The sequence below is a fragment of the Corvus kubaryi genome, unplaced genomic scaffold (assembly GCF_017639235.1).
Source record: "Corvus kubaryi isolate FWS band 111438036 unplaced genomic scaffold, C.kubaryi_AGA036_p1.0 37216, whole genome shotgun sequence".
Classification (NCBI taxonomy): domain Eukaryota; kingdom Metazoa; phylum Chordata; class Aves; order Passeriformes; family Corvidae; genus Corvus; species Corvus kubaryi.
Window position 1 is genome coordinate 1,344,177 of NW_024581061.1, and position 17,305 is coordinate 1,361,481.

A 17,305-nucleotide genomic window follows, 5' to 3' on the forward strand; every position below is an offset into this window, starting at 1 on the left:
ACTTGTCAACACTATGCAGACTTACTGTGCACACAGAGAGATGTGTGTGTGTGTGTGTGTGTGTGTGTGTGTGTGTATGTCACATACACACACAAACGTGCTTTCGGCACTGCCAAGTACCTCTTTGACACATGAACTGCGGGGCAGAGTTTCTGCGCATTTGTGGCGGGCGCGATTTTTCTCATTAACAGGAGCCCTGGAAATTCAAGTCCCCCGCATCAACATCCCTGTCCACGCCGTTTCTCCGAAAAGATGTTACGGAAAATGCCTCCCCCACCCACCCCCCCGCTCCAGCCGCCCGCCCCCAGACTACTCCGGGGGTTTTAATTTGGGGTGCCTGAGGGGGAGCGGGTTTGTGTCCCGGCGGCACCGCTCCGCGGCGGGCGGCACTGCGCTCCCCAAACCCCAAACCCCGGCAAGTGCCGCTGCCCTCCCTCCGCCTCGCCGGGGAACTTGGTGCGCGGCTCGCCAGAGCGCAGCGCCCGCTCATGCAACGCGCCGCGACAACAGCACACACCGACAGCACAGATAAAACACCTCGGACGACACAAAACACGAGTCACCTTGTTGCAATAGTAGGGGTCCAGGCAGGGGGAAGGTCCCAAACAAGGCGGATCAGGAGCGGCTGCAGGCTGAGGAGGTGTTGAATAAAATCTTACGTCCATTTCACTAAAACATCAAGTAAACTCCTTTCCTTTTCTTTTGGTCGTTAATGTTGGTGCAAAAAAGGGGTGTGTGAGTGTGTGTGTGTGTGTGTGTGTGTGTGTGTGAGGGAAGGGGGGGGACACACAAGACTGAGAAGAATGAAAAAAGAGGTGCCTGACTTCAGTAGTCAAACACCTTCCCTGCCTCACATCCGTTTGTGGTTTGTAAAGAGAGAGAGAGAGGAGAGGAGAGGAAAAAAAAAATCTCTTCCAAAAAAGCACCGGTCTGCAGATGTCTGCGGGAGAACCCACGAACCCTCCTTCTTCTACGGCAGGGCAGGTAACTTCGAGTACTTATTGTTTCCCCCACGCATCGGCACCGGGGCGCTCGCTCCGTGCGTGCCGCTCTTTATGGGAGTCTCGGAGTTGGTTCGCTTCTCCCTCCCTCCCTCTCGCTCGCTCCCTCTGTTCTTTTCCCGTTCTTTCTTCCCTTTTTTTTTTTTTTTTTTGTCCTTTTTTTTTATTACTATTAATATTGTTATTATTTATTTGTTTCGGTTTGGTGGAGGTGTATTTTGGTTGCCCACCACAGCGAGGGCCTTGGGGGACACTGGGGGGTGGAGGTGGCGAGAGCAGCCGGGCCCCCCGCGCACCCTCAGGGGGAGCGGGGCGCCGAGGCGCTGGAATGGCCGCCCCGAGCCGCCCGGCTCTCTCGCCTCGGCTCGGCCCGGCTCGGCCCGGCCCGGCCCGGCTGGGTTGGGCTGGCGGCGGCAGGGGACGCACCGCGCTCCGCCGCGGAGCCGCCGCTCCGAGCGTGCCTCACACAAAGGGGCCGGCGAGGGAAGAAGAGCCATTTGCGGCCGCCGGGGCCGGGCTGGGAGCCGCGGAGAGGGGGCGCTCCCGTGCCCGCCATCCCGCCGCCGTCCCCGCCCTCTCCCAGCGCCCTCCCGCCCGGCCCCCGGCGCCGCCCAGCCCCCGCCCGTTACTATGGCACCCCCTCCGCGCCGCGGGGCCGGGGCGGGCGGCAGGGGGAGGTGGCGGTGGCGGCAGGGAGTGGGGGCTCGGTCCGCTGCTTGGGTTGGGCCGGCCTCAGGCTGCCGATGTGGCCGCGGGCAGGTCCCTTGAGGTGCCTCTGTGAGACCCTCGGGCCGATTTCCGCGGCCGTTTGGTAAAGTTGGGGTCAGGCGACCCCTCTGCCCTGGCAGCCCTCTGAGGTTGATCTGGGTCGAGCTGCCAGCAGAGCCCGTTGTCTCCAGTCCCAGCAGAGTGGAAGCCGTCGCCCAGGGTTTGTGGTGGCACAAATACTCTGTGATCCGTGAGCACGTCCCAGAAAACAGGAAACAAGTTGAAACTAAAGCGCACCCGTGAAATACCTCGTCATCTGGGGGTCTACCCCATTAGATCATGGTGCTCGGGCCTGGCCGCACAAGGTGACACCGGGCACAGGATGGAGGAGGGACATTTGAGGAGATGGGCTAACTGAGAGGGGAGGAAGGAAGGACGAGAGAATGGGGTAGGGAAAATGAAGAGGAACTCAATTAGCAGCAAACAAGGATGCTGACAAAAGAAAGTTGGGAATCCAGTGGGATGCAGGAGAGGGATTGATGAGCAAAACAAGGTTTAACAGGCAAAAACAATGAAAGAAAGAGTGACTTCAAGACACCATGAGCAATCCCACTGGGTTTCCTGCTGAGTTATCCAGTAGCCTTAATCAGGACAGAAAGGATGGAAGAAAAAGGACACAGGAAGGACTCTATGCTGAGCTTAGATAATGCCCAACAGAGGAATTGTGTTATGAAAAGAAAGGAATGCCTTTCCCTCTTTAAATAAAAACAAATTACTGAGTGCCGCACAAATAAGCTGAGATGATGATGATTAACAGGAATGGTTACTCTTATCAATACTCATGAACATTTCCATCACAAACCAGTTGGAATCTAAGATTTGTAATGCACGTTGTCACACAAAACTGTCTTCTCATCACTGAAAAAAAAAATCCACTGTAGAGGTTTTAAGGGGACTCAGTATTGAGGGAGAGCAAATCACAAATTTCAGGTGAAGAAATCACTGTTTGTGTGAGGATATGCATATGTATACACAGAGATATATAATCTACACCTCAGATATTTTGATATTTTAGAGTCCTTCAAGATAGTGTTAAGTCATGACTTTCTTCTATGTCTAACAACCTGCTTTCGTTAAAGCTTAATTATCTGGAAAAACGTACATAATTAATGTAAATGAAACTCTAGAGAAAACAGGTTTGAAGCAATATTCCTATTTCAAGATTATTTGATCAAACACATCTCTGAAGATTCTTGGTTGTCAGTTCAACAGAATTTAAGTTTGATGGCAATAAATGTTTTTCTTAAACATGCAATTACAAAAGGATCTCAGTTGCTTTGTTTTTAATAATGTTTGAAACCCTTCTGGCCTTGGAGAAAAGCTTGAAAACATGACCTAGAAAAAGCTCCAGAAAGCAAAGGAAAAGACATTAACATATTTAAAAAAAAAAGAAAAGAAAAAAACCTCATGATTTTTTGGCATCTGACTCATTATTTTGCATGTTTGGGATTAGACATTTTGAAAGTTAAAAAATCCTAAAAAAGACTTTCCTTTGCAAGAGATGTACTTGACGCCTGACAGATATATCACTGCTGCAAATGGCTGATATGTGGACCATAATTTGACAAAGTGAATAGAAGACAGATTGCAAGCTCCGTATTGAAAAGCTGCTGTTGAGAAACTTGTTATTCATGGACAGTGGATTAGTTTTCAGCCTGTTGTGGAGAGAGGTGGTAGAGATATAGCAATTTGAGATGAGTTGATCTAGGCAACCAGTGTGCAGGCACATACAAGTGTATGCAGGTACAGAAATGCTAATGTAGAGCTGGCGATGTCAACACCAGAATGACTAGAATGTCTGATAATAAAAAGTAAGAGAATTAGCTTTTTATTTATGTGAAATATTACTGACTATTACCTTAGAAAGGGCTTCAGGTTCCTTGGAGTCTGTAGGAGTTTACAACAGTACCATTTGCTTTGCACAGCTCTTCAAGTTATTTTCAGTACTTAATGATGCAGGCCCTGAGAGTTATAAAATTTTTGCTGATACTTACAGAGATGATTTAATCATCAAGATGGTAAAACACCTGAGATTTGTGGCAGTTATCTGTACAGTTTGTAAAAATTAAAGAGCTATATATATTAATCTGTTAAACATTCTTTTGTTTTGTAGGGAACATTTTCTCTAGGGTTTTCAGAATAATGCATTTGTGGGGACTGGAACTGAAAATGTTAATAATATTGTAGGCTTTGCCTTTATGGTCTGAGGAAGCAAGGCCTTTTGCAAGATAATTCAATGGGATGTCAAACTTGGCCACTTTAGTTCATGGAAGGGCATTTTCTAGAAAAAAATTTGAAACAGATTTAAAAGAATAAATCAGTTTTTAGAAGCTTAAAAGGTAGGAACATTTGTTCAGAAGGGCACCAAGTTTTTAAAGCCATTCAACATTCAAGTGAATGTCTCCAAAATAGTCTTGAAAGAGGTTGCTATACCAGCATATGAGAAGTGTCATTGCTTTTCTCATATAAATAGGAACAAATACCTTGAGGAAGATGATCTGTATCTGCCAATATTAAAAAAGTTATTCTTTTAAATGCTGTCTGCTGGAGTTAGACTGTGCAGTGTAAATACTCTCCATGAAATGGAGAACTCGTATGGCATTCCTTGCCAAACAGCATTGTGGACACAAGAGGTTTACACAGAAGACTGGAGACCTAAGGAGGTTCTTAGATAGAGAAACCATAAATGGATCAGTAAGTCCTCTGGGCTGAAAATAGCTGGAGGTAGAGACATGAGGGTAGGGAATGGTGGGAAGTATTGTACATGTTTGCCCTCAGTTCGGGCTGTCACGTCTAGAGCCATCGCTGGAGGCACAGTACTGGTAGGGCAGACCCTTGGTCTGAACCAGTCCAGCCATTTGCACATTCTCATTTGAGTCTCTGCAGTGGTCAGATGAACAGAATTAAATGAAACAAGTAACTATGTCTGATATGACAGGTTATTTTCTTGTGTACTCTACTGTCTGACCCAGCTGGTCTGTCTAGTGTGGTGGGGGGCCATCAGCAGACATAACTCATGTTCTCAGCCAAAGAGAAATAAAGTATCTTAGTTTCCAAAAGACTAGTCCAACATCTTTTTGTTTAAATCTCACACATATATACCCGGGTTTATTTGGGAGCACTAGATGTTTGATCATCTATTATAAAGAGCAGACTTCCTGATTTTCCTAGAAAGAAGGAAATGTGAGACTGTGATGATGGCTTAGTGTTTATTATACATAGGCTAGGCACCACAATAATCTTTTCATGAGGCTGGCTCTTCTTTAAAGAAATTTTTTCTCCTGCGTATTTTTAAAAAGAATTGGATCGGAAAATCATTTTGCCTCTTGCTTTGTGCACTGTACTTTGGTAGCCAGGAGGTACAGATAAGCTAAAAGGGGACCAATGAGATTTTGCTGAGAAAATCCCTCCTGCTGAAATTTTTGATTTACTTACTAACTCACAGGACTGTTTACCTTTCATAACAAAGGTCACTGCTCATCAGTTTCTAGATAGTAGTTAATTAAATAATAATGGGATGAAGGGTCTGTCGCTTTTGTATGGATGTCCTGTTTCATGTTCTTAAACTGGATATGACACTTGGATCTGGGAAGATGCAAACGATAATGATATTAAGATTGCAGAATATTTTAAACAATGTAATTAATCTGGTCATTTCATCAGAATCAACTCAAATCCTTTAAGAAATTGATTCATTTTAAGTGTTGACATTCTGTGTGTGCATTTATATGTCAGCATAAATCAATGTGAAAAAGAAAGATCTTCAAATGGTATAAAAGCTTAATAGGGGTAATATATATTTCAGAGTATTTAAACAGTTTGTAAGGATACCTAATAGTGTGTCAAACAAAGTGCTAGCTGTTTTATTATTTTAGCCATTGCTCCTGTCCTGTTTAATTTGTTTGTGGTGAAAATGATGGGCCCCAAATTATCACACTTGTATGAAAATAAATTTTTCTCTATAAGGAAGTACAGATTACTTCTAACAGTTAAAGAAAGCCCCTGGTGTCCCTTTGCTACAAAGCAGAGAGTAAACCTGAACATTGCCATATCTTCTCAGTTCAAACAAATGATACACAGCCAATTTAACACCTAGAGGAGGAATTGACATATGGGTTGAAGCTGAACTCTTTTGCATCTCGGAAAAGGTTCTTACAACTCATCTGCCATTGCCCACAGTAGGAATTAAGCACAAAATATCTCAGAGAATCAAGAACTTAAATAACCATGAGAGAAATATAAAAATGTAAAATTCACCTTGCATATTTGCAGCTTTGATCCATTCCCATATGTTTCAAAGACACTGCCAGCTGGTTCAATTCAAGTTACCAAATTAAATGTGGCCTTGCAGACATAGGAAAGGTAGCTTGGTCTCAAAAGAAAACATTTTACTGGGCTTTAGATTATTTCTCATGGTCAGAGAAACCAAGGGAAACATGAAGTTCCTTTTATTCTCTTCCTTTATTTCCTATCCTATCAAGGATTTTATATGAGATACACTGTCCACATGGTATGCAGGAAGGCTCAAAAATACATCACAATGTGATGTATGCTAGCTCTCAGTTGCGAGATATACCCAAGTGCTTAGGTTGCCAATTTTCCACTCTTCCACTTATCTTGTTAAATCAATCATGAAACATCCAGAAGTATAAGGGATCAGGAATTTTGGTTTCATGTTGTTTTTTTTCTGAAGTGTGCTGGAGGCCTGTACTGGAACTTCAGAAACTTAGACTTTTTAAAGGAAAGTTGTGTTTTCCACAATTTATTTTGCAGTTTAAAAAGCTGTCTAAACGCATTTTGGTTTCTCCTCCAAAAATTGAGGATTCATATAAGTTGTATAAATGTTATCTGGAGACTGCATCATCTACAGATGTCTTGAGAACGAATCTGTGTTAATGGTTGATACCATTAAAAATAAGCATCTGTATTTGCAGGTGGTTTATAAATGTACCTATGAATGTGTCTGCTGAATAGTCAGGAGAAAGAAAGGACAGAACAAGAGGACTGGTCACAAGCAGAGACAGGAATAGTCTATCACCAGTTTATCCATAGCATCCAACAGGGAATTCTCATCTGCAAGACAGATACCAAGCAGGGGATTAATCAGTTTTCAATTCAGAACAATGATGTCATCATTCTCCTATTTGATAAACCCCCAAATAGAGCTGAATTGCCCCTGCAAGAGCTCCCCAGACATGGGAGATCATTATGGGTTTACTTGAAACCTCTTCTTTTCTGTTTCAGATATCTTTTGCTAGAGAAAGTTTTCATTGTCGTTTATATTCACAAGGTCTCTGTGAAGAGAGGGATGTTTCTTAAATCTCCAGGCAAGGTAGGTGTTTCAGCAGGAGGCTCCCACCTCAAAGTAGCAGGGTAAAAAGTAGTCTATGTACATTCTTTTATGTGACTTTAATTAGTACTTCAAGCTCAGAATTATAGATGTTAATAGAGAGAGAGGTCCAAACTCTATTCTCTCTGAGTACATATAAGTATAGCGGAGTTCACAGAGTAAAAAATTATTTTTAGGGCTAGAAGGTATTACAGCTTATCTATTATTTAATTTTATTTTTTAATAAAATAGAAGAAGTAAAGAGAAAGCAAAATGACTTGTTTGAATTTATTTTCCTCCCCTAAGGATTTATGTTTGCTGTCAGAAAAGTACCACACAAGGGGCACAGTTGGCATTTCAAGTGCAAAAGGTTGTGACTGAGGTACAGTAAAAGTATGTTGGGAGTTTCCATTAGAGCTTCCTGTTGTAGCGAATAAATCCTGTCCCATTCACACTTGATAGGCTCATACAGATACGTCATCCACATGTCATCTGCAGTCAATCTTTATGGGGCGTGATAAACTGTTGGACTGCTGGCTTGAGAGCAAAATTTCCTTCCTTGCTGACATTTCAGCATTTTTCTGGTGGATCTCTAGGAACTTCAGATCCCCTTCCTTATAACTATTATGGGGTTTTTTCTCAATGGAGGTGTCACTTTCAAGTCTAACAAAAACTCTGTCTTCCTTTTCTGGGCTTTTTAGTTTCACAGTTTCGTGTCATAGCTTTGTTCCACAATAAAAATAAAAAAGCTCTCGGTGTTAAGGAAGTCCTTGGAAAACAGTGAAAGAGTCAGCATTTACAGAACATATCACAACAGGTCTGACTGACCTTGGCAGCAACAGAAGATCACCATTTCTCATGGATGAGCTTTTCTTGAATGTCTGTTTTTTATGCTGTATAAGGCAGAAATACCTTTTCTGGGTCAAGGCTACTGTTTTCTGTTTCTTAACAGAGATTGTCTACTATTGTTAAGTATTATCTGTTTAAGGAATTTCTCTCAATCCCCTGTGTCTTGTTCTATGGTATCTTAAGATAAATCTACATCACTGGTATTATTTTAAAGTCTTACACTATTTTGTTGAGGATTATTTGTTTGAGGATTTTGAATGGTTTACTTTTATCACAGTCGAACTGCAAAGATTAATGTTTGTGGATGTCCTCCAAATCATCTCCCTTTACTCTGGCTACCAGAGTGTAATCAACACTGTTTTCTTATTGGAATGGCCATTGCCCTATTTTTTAGCAGTTTGCAGAAGTACCAGTTGAAGGGAGTGTATAGTCTGTACTGGCTGTTTGTCCTTGAAAATGGGCTCTTCAGTAGCATGGGTAAGTACAACAGAGTTGAATATATGTATTAATCAGATGCTATGAAACTTGTGGAGGGTGAACCCCAGGCCACATTTGAAATGATCAACTTTCTAACAATTTGTTGAATGCATATAGATTTATAGGAGCTGCATGGAGATTTGCCTGGCTGCATAATACACTGACAATCACTAAGTAAAAACAAAGAATATTTTGAAATAAAAGAGAATGAGAAGAAACTCGGACTTGTTCATGGTTGTAGAATGTAGGAAAAAAACCCCACCATCCTCCAAAGATACTCTTCCCCCTCTTGCAGTGAAATTTCCCTGCTTTGAAGTTATCACAGTTTGCAATTTGCCCAAGAGGTCAGCAGGCCCAAACTACTATACCTCAGTGTAGGAGGTGGTTTCAAGGCTGACAGCCCCCTGGAGGCAGGATCTGCAAGCATCTTACTTTCTTTTGAATAAAGTGTGACCTCCACTGGTCATTGTTGTTTGTATTCAGGAGAAGGGAAAAAAGTCCATCATGGAAGAAGGCCCCAAGGCATTTTGTGGTACAAAGTCTTGCAGTGTCAACTGCAAGGTTCCTATTTAGTTCACTGGAGAAATATGTAATAGGTATTTACATATGTATAAGTGAAACTGCATGGGGGCAGGGAGAGAGCTTAAGCATGTGCTTGCACTTGCTGAGAGTCGTGCGTGTCCTACATCTGCCTGCCTGTCTCTCGTGAGCATGGGATTTGTGAGGTATGTGTTAAAAAATAAAAGAATATGCAGTTGCCAAGACTAATACATATATACTTTTGCTTCATTTTCTCACTTCTATGTTTCTATAAGCACTAAAAAAAAATGAAATTATAAAAAAATAAATAAAAACAAACAAAAATCAAAAGAAACAAATAAAAAAGTGTCCCCCAGACTGTCTAGGGCAGAATTCAACCCACAAAGAGGATGCAAACTGAAAGAACCTTAAAATAGAAAATACCTTTAAGGAGAAATGTACCAGTAAGAAGAGGTTTAAGGAATCTGAGCACAAGTCATTTTTGCTACAATGCCTCGCCGCACTGAAGAGAGTAAAGGGTAGGAAGACACAATATTTCTGAATTTCCATGTCTTTGTGAGTTTAAGTCAGACCCTTAACCTTATTTGAATATAGTATTTTTGTAGTTTAATACATTTCATACAGAATGTATAAAGAAGATTTAATAACTGTCTCTTAGCTGTAGTTTATCTCTACCTCAGAGAAAGCTAAAATGAGTTTCTAGTGAAATGGCTGAAAGAGCATGCACAGTAAGTCTTCTATCAAATTGTTTCCAGTCTTGCTGATTTGTAAAAGATCTTTCAGAAAGATTCTGACTTTCTATGTAGAATGTTAAAGTTTGATTCTGTGCCCAAAATTTATAAAGCGAGCCACAAATAACCAGTGGAAGTCTAGCTTGCCACGTTCTGTTTTTTAAAACTCCTGAGACTACTTGCTATCACGTGGAATTTGTGCTTGTATTTAACCCAAGTTTTACACTCAAAAAGAAAATTATATTATAGTGTAGTATGTATTTTTGGCTGTAATAGCAATTAAATATCTTGGAAGAAACTAATCAAATCCCCAGGCTTCTCTGCCTTTTTGTTTTTCTCTCTCAGAAGTGTGTCACAGATAAAGGACTAACTTTGTGAACATACTCCTGGGGTAATAAGGACAAAAATGAACAATTCTTATGTAATTAGTCACCAGACACAAGTGTTCCAGGATAAGATGTTCTGAAGTATCATAGCAGAAATATAAATGGAATACTTAGAATTGCTGTTGTCAACTATTAAAACTGGAAGTATTTCTGCAGCATTTCAGGTTCTCTGGATAGTTCTGTGTCAAACTGTGGTGTTCTTGTGACGTTGAACTGCACAAGGGCAGTTAACTGCTTTCCTCCTGTCACAGAAGCAAACTAGCCCACTGGCACAATTGAAGGCAACAAAATCAGGCTGGACCAGGCTTGTGTTTGCCCTGCTTCCCTAGCCTTTTGCCTGTCTTAGGTGGTATAAAGACATCTCTTACATTTGAATGTGCTGCAGTGGTTATTCAAATTTTTAATAGATGCAGTTTCATAACATTCCAACTCAAACACTGAAGTGCAGTAAACTTGAGTTGACTGGGCATCAAAAGGTATAAACCAGCACTGTTAGTGCAATCAGTCTCGTGGGATCACTACTGCTGAAAGCTGGGACTACAGCCCATTCTATTATTGTGTATCTTCCAGCAGCTTTTCAAAGTGCTCCTCATGCGCACCCAAAAAGGCCAGACAATTTCTCCCTTAACCTATTGGAAAGAAATTCGTTGAGGTACACATGTTTTCATACACAGCTTAAGGGATATGCTCCCATAATTACTTGCACTGCTTGTAAGTCAGGAGTTAGTGCAGGCACAGCATCCAGGTGTAGGGTGTTATTACTAGTTCTGCTTTGGAAACATACTCAAATGTGCCTCTGTGCCATCTGGCATTTCTGATTCAGGAGAACCTCTCTATTTTCTTGTCTTCCTTGAACACTTAAAATCAAGGGTCAAGGTTTGCTTTTTTCTTTTGTACAGTTTGGTTCATTTGGGAGTTGTTCCTAGCATAACAAAGCTGTGGTTTTGCAGTAAGCTTCAGCAAATTTAAATCTGTGCTGCTACTGAAAATGGTGGTACAGCTCTCTTTTTCTCCCTGCTCCAGCTGTATATTCTGCTGTCTCCCTAGGGAGAATGAGCATACTTCTGGCTTCAAGGTCAGGTGTGTCAGGAACCATCTGAAAATTAGTGTGTGGCTCAGATCTCAGGTGGATCATTTTGGTATTTTTGATCTGGCTGACTCTGAGGCAGCATGAGAGCAGATGATGAAAAAAGAGAGGAATATTTACCTAGGTCTGAGGCAAGGAGAGAAGGGAGGGTGGTGAGAGTGGGCCTGCCTCTTGCCACACTCCATACTTAGGGTAGCTTAAGCCAATAATGAAACAGCACCTAAGAGTCTGCTTGCTAAATTCAGAGGTGAAATGTGCTTCTGGTATTAGGGAAGACCAAACACTGGAAAATTCCAATGCTTTTTTTTTTTTAAAGACTTACTTTCTGTGTAGTGTAATTTTCAGAGAGCTTGAAGCAGAGCCATCATGCAGGAAAAATAAATAGTAGATATTGAGTGGAAACAATAGTAAGAGCTAGACACCTCACGTAGATCCAGTTTTCCAATTTTTTTCCATATAACTCCATGAGTTTTCCCTAGAATGTTCATTTGTGGGGAGAATATTGAAAATACTCTTAAACACACCAAAAATTAAGAAAAAGGTACGCACAATTCATAAGCTTTAACTGGGATGAAAACTCATTGAAATAAATTTGTCACTAACCTGTTTTTTTTAATCAAACCAATTCATCTTCCTGCAATTCCTACCTAGACAGGCCCATGAAACCTGTGGTACTGGAGAGGAAGTGATGCCTCAAAGTTACTCGGCATGTGAGTTGGGAAGGAGCAAAGGGACTGTGAGGGGAAGGGAGGGGGAATGGGGGAAACAGATGGATCTGAGATTATGCTGCAGCTGAGATTGAAATAAAATTTCACCTTAAAATGGGGTGGCTGCTGCTTCTATGAAAATCTTGGGGATATTTTATCTGCCACTTGATAAATTGGCAGGGTTTCTTTCCAGGTTCTCTTTTCTAATCTCCTTCATGCTTTGTGTGTGTACACATGTGTGTGAGGTATGTGTATGTAATTTTTAAGATGTCTGGCCCCTTTTTTCTCCTTGGCTAACTTCTGAAATAGAGCTGTCAGGATGATTCCAGCATTTGGAGCCATATTCTTCCTGACAGAATATAACTCTTCTTCACAGTTTTCCTTTTTTATGGCCTGAAGTCAATGGGAATATTCAATGCAACCTAAGGTCAGGTTCTTGAATTTTAACACAATTTCCCATGAGAACTAGAATAATGAAAATTCCTTTAAGACGGGGAAGAAAAAGTGGAACGGTAATGTAAGGACAAAACACTTGTTATGTGGCTTTAAAAAAAGCAGCTTTCAGATCTAGAGGGGGATGAGCTTCATTTAATCTGTCCAGGAATTTTACAGCAGTCACAGTGTTATCAGTCATTTGTACAAAAGGTTTGAACTCTCATAGCAACTGGCTATGCTAGCAATCTTGAACTGCAGTAGGCCAGCTGCAAGAAAATGCATCAAATTAAATAATTTCAAAAATGTATTGAAACACAGCATATATAAACCTATATGGTGTGGCAGAATTTTAAGCTATACCTTAGTTATATGGCTGTATGTATAGCCATGGGTTATACAGAAATACAACTACTCATTTCTAGAACATGGACAAAGGGTCAGTGATGAGCAGAACAGGTTTGAATGATTCATTTATATATGCTCAATGATATTATTTAATGCTTTAGGGGCCAGAGATTGTGAACACTTAAGTCAACAAAAAAATTTTGTAATACTGAAAAGAAATGGTGATGTTCATATATTTTCTGCAGAGGAAGAGGTTTCGTGCCTGTGCCCACCTCCACAGAGTGGAAATTCACAGAGACCTAGTTTTTATCTAGGCAAAGTTTCTCATATATCAGTGGAAATTTTAGATGTCTCTAATATCAGTTAATCTTTGAAAAATCTAAATTTTCTTGTTTTACATATTTCTGATGTCAAGTCTTGCATTTTGCATTAGTGAAACAGGATGAGAATGAAGGTGTTGCTATTTACAAACTCTTTGAAGATGTAAGGTGCTGTATATATATAAATCATCACTTTCATATGACTTTGGATGTGCTAAAAGTGCAGTACATTTCATTGGTGGTAAAGCATCATGATCAATGAAGAATCTGAATATTAAATTTAGAGGAGATTATTTTACTGTATATGTTCCATTAAGAAAGACAAAATATGCTTTATTCATGTAATATTTCAAGCTCTTTTGCTTCGCCAAATGTCAGCTGTCAAACTTTGTTGCCATCCTTAGTAACAACTAAAAAGTGAGACATTTTTCTGTTTGGAGGTGCTTATCTTCCAATAATAATCCTATCTTATCAATGGTTTAAAAAACAGGTTTTAAAATAAAACATTGGCTAAGAATTATGTCTTAAATATGATGTAGCATTGCAGGGAGTAAGATAAAATCCACAGAGTAAAACATGCTGTAGGTAAGAGAAGTGGAAGCAGTCTGGCCCATGGCAAGATGAACTACAAAAAATCTAGCTTTATAAATGATGAGCAGCCCGATTACATTTAAGCTTTTTATGGAAAATCAACTGTACAGCATATTTAAAGTATTGAATGTGCCTCTGTAGATTTTGCACTCTCTCTCAATTTCTTTAGTCTTTCCATAACAATTATTTCACATTCTGTTTTCAGTCTGCTTCATGTTCCCATGTCTTACCTCTCCCTCCCTCTCCCCCTCGTCCACACCCTTTCTGTCTTTCTCATGTAATCTCAGAGCTGTTAGAAAAAATGCTGGTTTTTTTTTTTTTTTTTCTGTGTAATGTTCTTCAGTTTTAGCAATTTTCCATTCCACTTCTTTCTTGTTACACTTTTTCCATTTAATATTTCAGGAGAAAAATCATTCTATTTTAGGTTGAGCCAAATACACCATCACAATGTTTTGGCCCATGTTAGTTTTTTCAAATATAAAGTTTATTTGCAATTTCCTCTTCTCTCCGTTTGACTGCTATTAAGGGAGGAGGAGGGGAAAAAAAGGCCTTAACTTTTACCATCAGCAGCAGGTGTATTTTTACAACTGTCACTGTTACTCGTCCCTCATCTGGTTTGTAGTAGCATGGAAGCTCTGCAGAATTGTTTACACAGCCTGGGTCTCACAATAACCCAACTTGTTTGTAGGAAGACATTGGTCTGGATCTAAAATGATCACAGTATGTTTTAGGGGATGATGCACTCTGAGTGAATTCCAAGGAGGGAAATAAGTTGAATTATGTACTACAAAAAATTGTTAGGACAGTGCAATGTTGTGTGGGCAGGTGTGGGTTATAAGAGCTGGTTTGGACGTGAAATGCAAGTGATTTTAAGTAGAGCCCAGGATTTTTGAAGTCAGAGAAGCCTTTCAACAACAGAGCACCTTCTACTAGTAGAAGCTTTATTTTCAGAGTAAATGAAGACTGAAGGAAACAGTAAGGACGATTAATTTTACTACTGATTTGTGTGTATTAGTACAGAAAACATCTCTTTCCATTTAATCCATGACTGTTCTGTCCTAGCTAATATTTCCTTTGAGTTTATATAAAAAGGCTATATAAAAGTGGACAAAAATGATGATACCACTTATGGTACAAGAAAGCTGGCAAATACTACGGTACCACAGCATTTAGGCACCATGGTGATAGATGCCTTAGAGACACATGTAAGAGAGACAAACAGAATGAATCAATGCATTGCTCAATTTGCATAAATTTTTTCATAAAATAACTTGCAGTGTTTGAGAAAGAAATATTTGGTGTTTAGGTTGCTATGGTGTTGTGGTAGTGAAAAAAGCAAAACTATGAACAAACAGTCTATGCTACATCATGAGTTTACTAAGCAGACAGTCTTCTAAGTAACAAAGCGAATATGAAAAAAGGCTTTAATTATGTAGAGGTTAGTTGTGATACCAGCTAGTGTAATGACTGCCTTCCTGTCCTCTTCACTTAGGAAGATTTTAATCACTGATTTTAAGAAACTCTGAAGAGGGTTGTGCAGCAAGTCTGTAAATTTCTGTATTTACTCCTTACTTTGACTTGCTTCTTTGGACTTGGTGATAGAAAAAACAGGTTTTGTCAGACTCTGGGAGCATTTCCTGCTTTTGCTTTCAGTTGGGATGAACATTTACTCTGTTTTACTGTGCTTCTTTTTGATTCAGAAGCATTTTTAATAGATGAGTGCTCTCCTTTGCATGCTCTTCTAGACTAACATCTGGTTTCAGCAGACCTCTTAAACATATGCCTAAGTGCATCCTTAAATATTTGGTTGGTCATATGCCTAAGGGAGTACGGGAGGCACATTAAAGAGTAGGATATTCTTAAGTGCTTTTTTGAATAGGGGACTAAATGGGAATGAAAATACAATTATGTACCCTATTTTAATTGCATGCATTAATTAGCCAAGTATATGTTCCATTTACTAATATTATCTTTTGTAGTTATGTAACTTTAAAGATTACAGAAAAATGCTTCATCCAAATTTTGTTCAATGTTTGTGTTTTAATAAGTATTCTTACCCTCAGTATAATTTAGCTGCAAAGGTATTGATAAAGAATAAGTGGTTGCTTCCATTCAGCAGACATATTTTGCTAGTAAATGAACTTGAAATACTGAGAAAAGGGTTCAGAGGGGATAAAGAAAAAAGAAAATCGAGAACTTCATGGTAACTTTTTGGAAGGTGCATCAAGGTTAAAGAATTTTGTGCCTTTGCTACAGTGTAATTATTTTTCAATTGTTGCTTCTGACTGAGAAGGCAATAACCTAGTTTTTCTGTTAGGCATGAATGAATGAGCAAATTTAAGAATTAAGTACACAAACAGAATAAACATGTCATTTTGTAGTTTATGAAACATTTGGCTCTGATAATGCTGCTCAAGGAAGTTGTACTCTTTTCTAATGAGTGAATGGCTTGAAAAGTGTTCTGTATCACAGTCTGACAAAAGTAGTTACTTTATCTAATTTGCAGTCAATTTGCTAGGGGCAAGGGTAAGAAATTTAAGTATAAGTTAACATATCCAGCCCTCTTATGAAACTGCATGGTACTCTTGTAAGGTTCCTTAAGAGGTGAGGGGAAAATCCTGAGCAGAAATGGTAGCAAAATTAGCCATCAGCATTACACTAGAGCTACTCAAATTAGAGCTCAATGGAATAGGCCCCTGGAATATATTGTTTGAACTCTGCTTAACTTTTTCTGAAAACTCTCTCAAGAATGGTATATTTTGCCAATATTTTTCCTTGCAGATAACTTTAAATAAAAGGAAGCTATTCCCCAAATGCATACTTACGCAAGCATTTGGAATGCAGTAAGTGTGTTTTCATTATGACTGAGCAACTTCAGCTGTGAGCAACTATACAGCAAAAAGTAGGAAAAAAATGCATCTTTGGAGGTAAATTAAATTGCAGTACCCAAAGAATTGGGATCTGCCTTTTATAATTTGGACATGAGAAAACTAAAATAAAAATAAAGGCTCAAACTAGATTCTCCACTGCTTTCAAATGCCTTCATAAAAAATGAAATTGAAATGGAGTATAGGGACTTACAGAACTTACAAATATTTTTCTCTTCTAATTCAACATACTCATCAATGTGTACTCTGTAAAGATTCTGTCTACAACTCAAAAAGCCTTTCTAAATGAAATTCAGCAAAAATCAATGTTCTGTCAAAGCAGAAGTGATCTGATCCAGGACAGTCATTTGGATAGTGCATGGCAGTGTATTTGTGCACATTTGTCTGTGGAGACAATTTAGGGAAGAGGTAGGGAAAAGAGAATCCTGGTAATATTATTTGGAAAGTATCTCTACCTTGAATGATGTTGCACCATCTAAAGGACTAATTAGATTGCATGATTGCCTGACTCTCCAGAGTTTTGCATCTCAGCAATAAAATCCCCATAGAGTCATTTATCATGTCAAAGGATAAGTGGTATTTTTTTGGGGTATTCATCTGGATAGATGTAAAAAAACCACTGCAGTTTGGGAATTTATAGAAATATAGACATGACCGGTGAATCAGTGATCTGCAAGATTACACACTGAATGTGCTTCAAATGGCAACATGAAAGGCATTTCTGTGCATAAATATTAAATGTCTCTTTTAAAGTTTGAGATACTTTTAGTTACAATGAGCCCTCAAACACTTCTGCATGCTTCCAAACACCGTATCACAATGGCAGTCAAAAAAACATGGAGTGAGTCCTC

The 17,305-nt window shown here is 39.8% G+C and overlaps 1 protein-coding gene and 1 long non-coding RNA gene across 7 annotated transcripts in view; one reads left to right on the top strand and one right to left on the bottom strand.

Moving 5' to 3' along the window:
* Positions 1-755, bottom strand: part of TOX (thymocyte selection associated high mobility group box) — a 219,393-nt gene extending 218,638 nt beyond the window's left edge. The window contains exon 1 of the mRNA XM_042022585.1: positions 564-755. Coding sequence (XP_041878519.1) covers positions 564-665 — 102 coding nt within the window. The 5' untranslated portion in view covers positions 666-755. The remainder of the gene's footprint in view (positions 1-563) is intronic.
* Positions 756-918: 163 nt separating this feature from the next.
* LOC121661927 overlaps positions 919-17,305 on the top strand; it is a 117,005-nt gene continuing 100,618 nt past the window's right edge. For all 6 annotated transcript variants that reach the window (XR_006015127.1, XR_006015130.1, XR_006015132.1 and 3 more), the window contains exon 1: positions 919-984. This is a non-coding gene — a long non-coding RNA (uncharacterized LOC121661927). The remainder of the gene's footprint in view (positions 985-17,305) is intronic.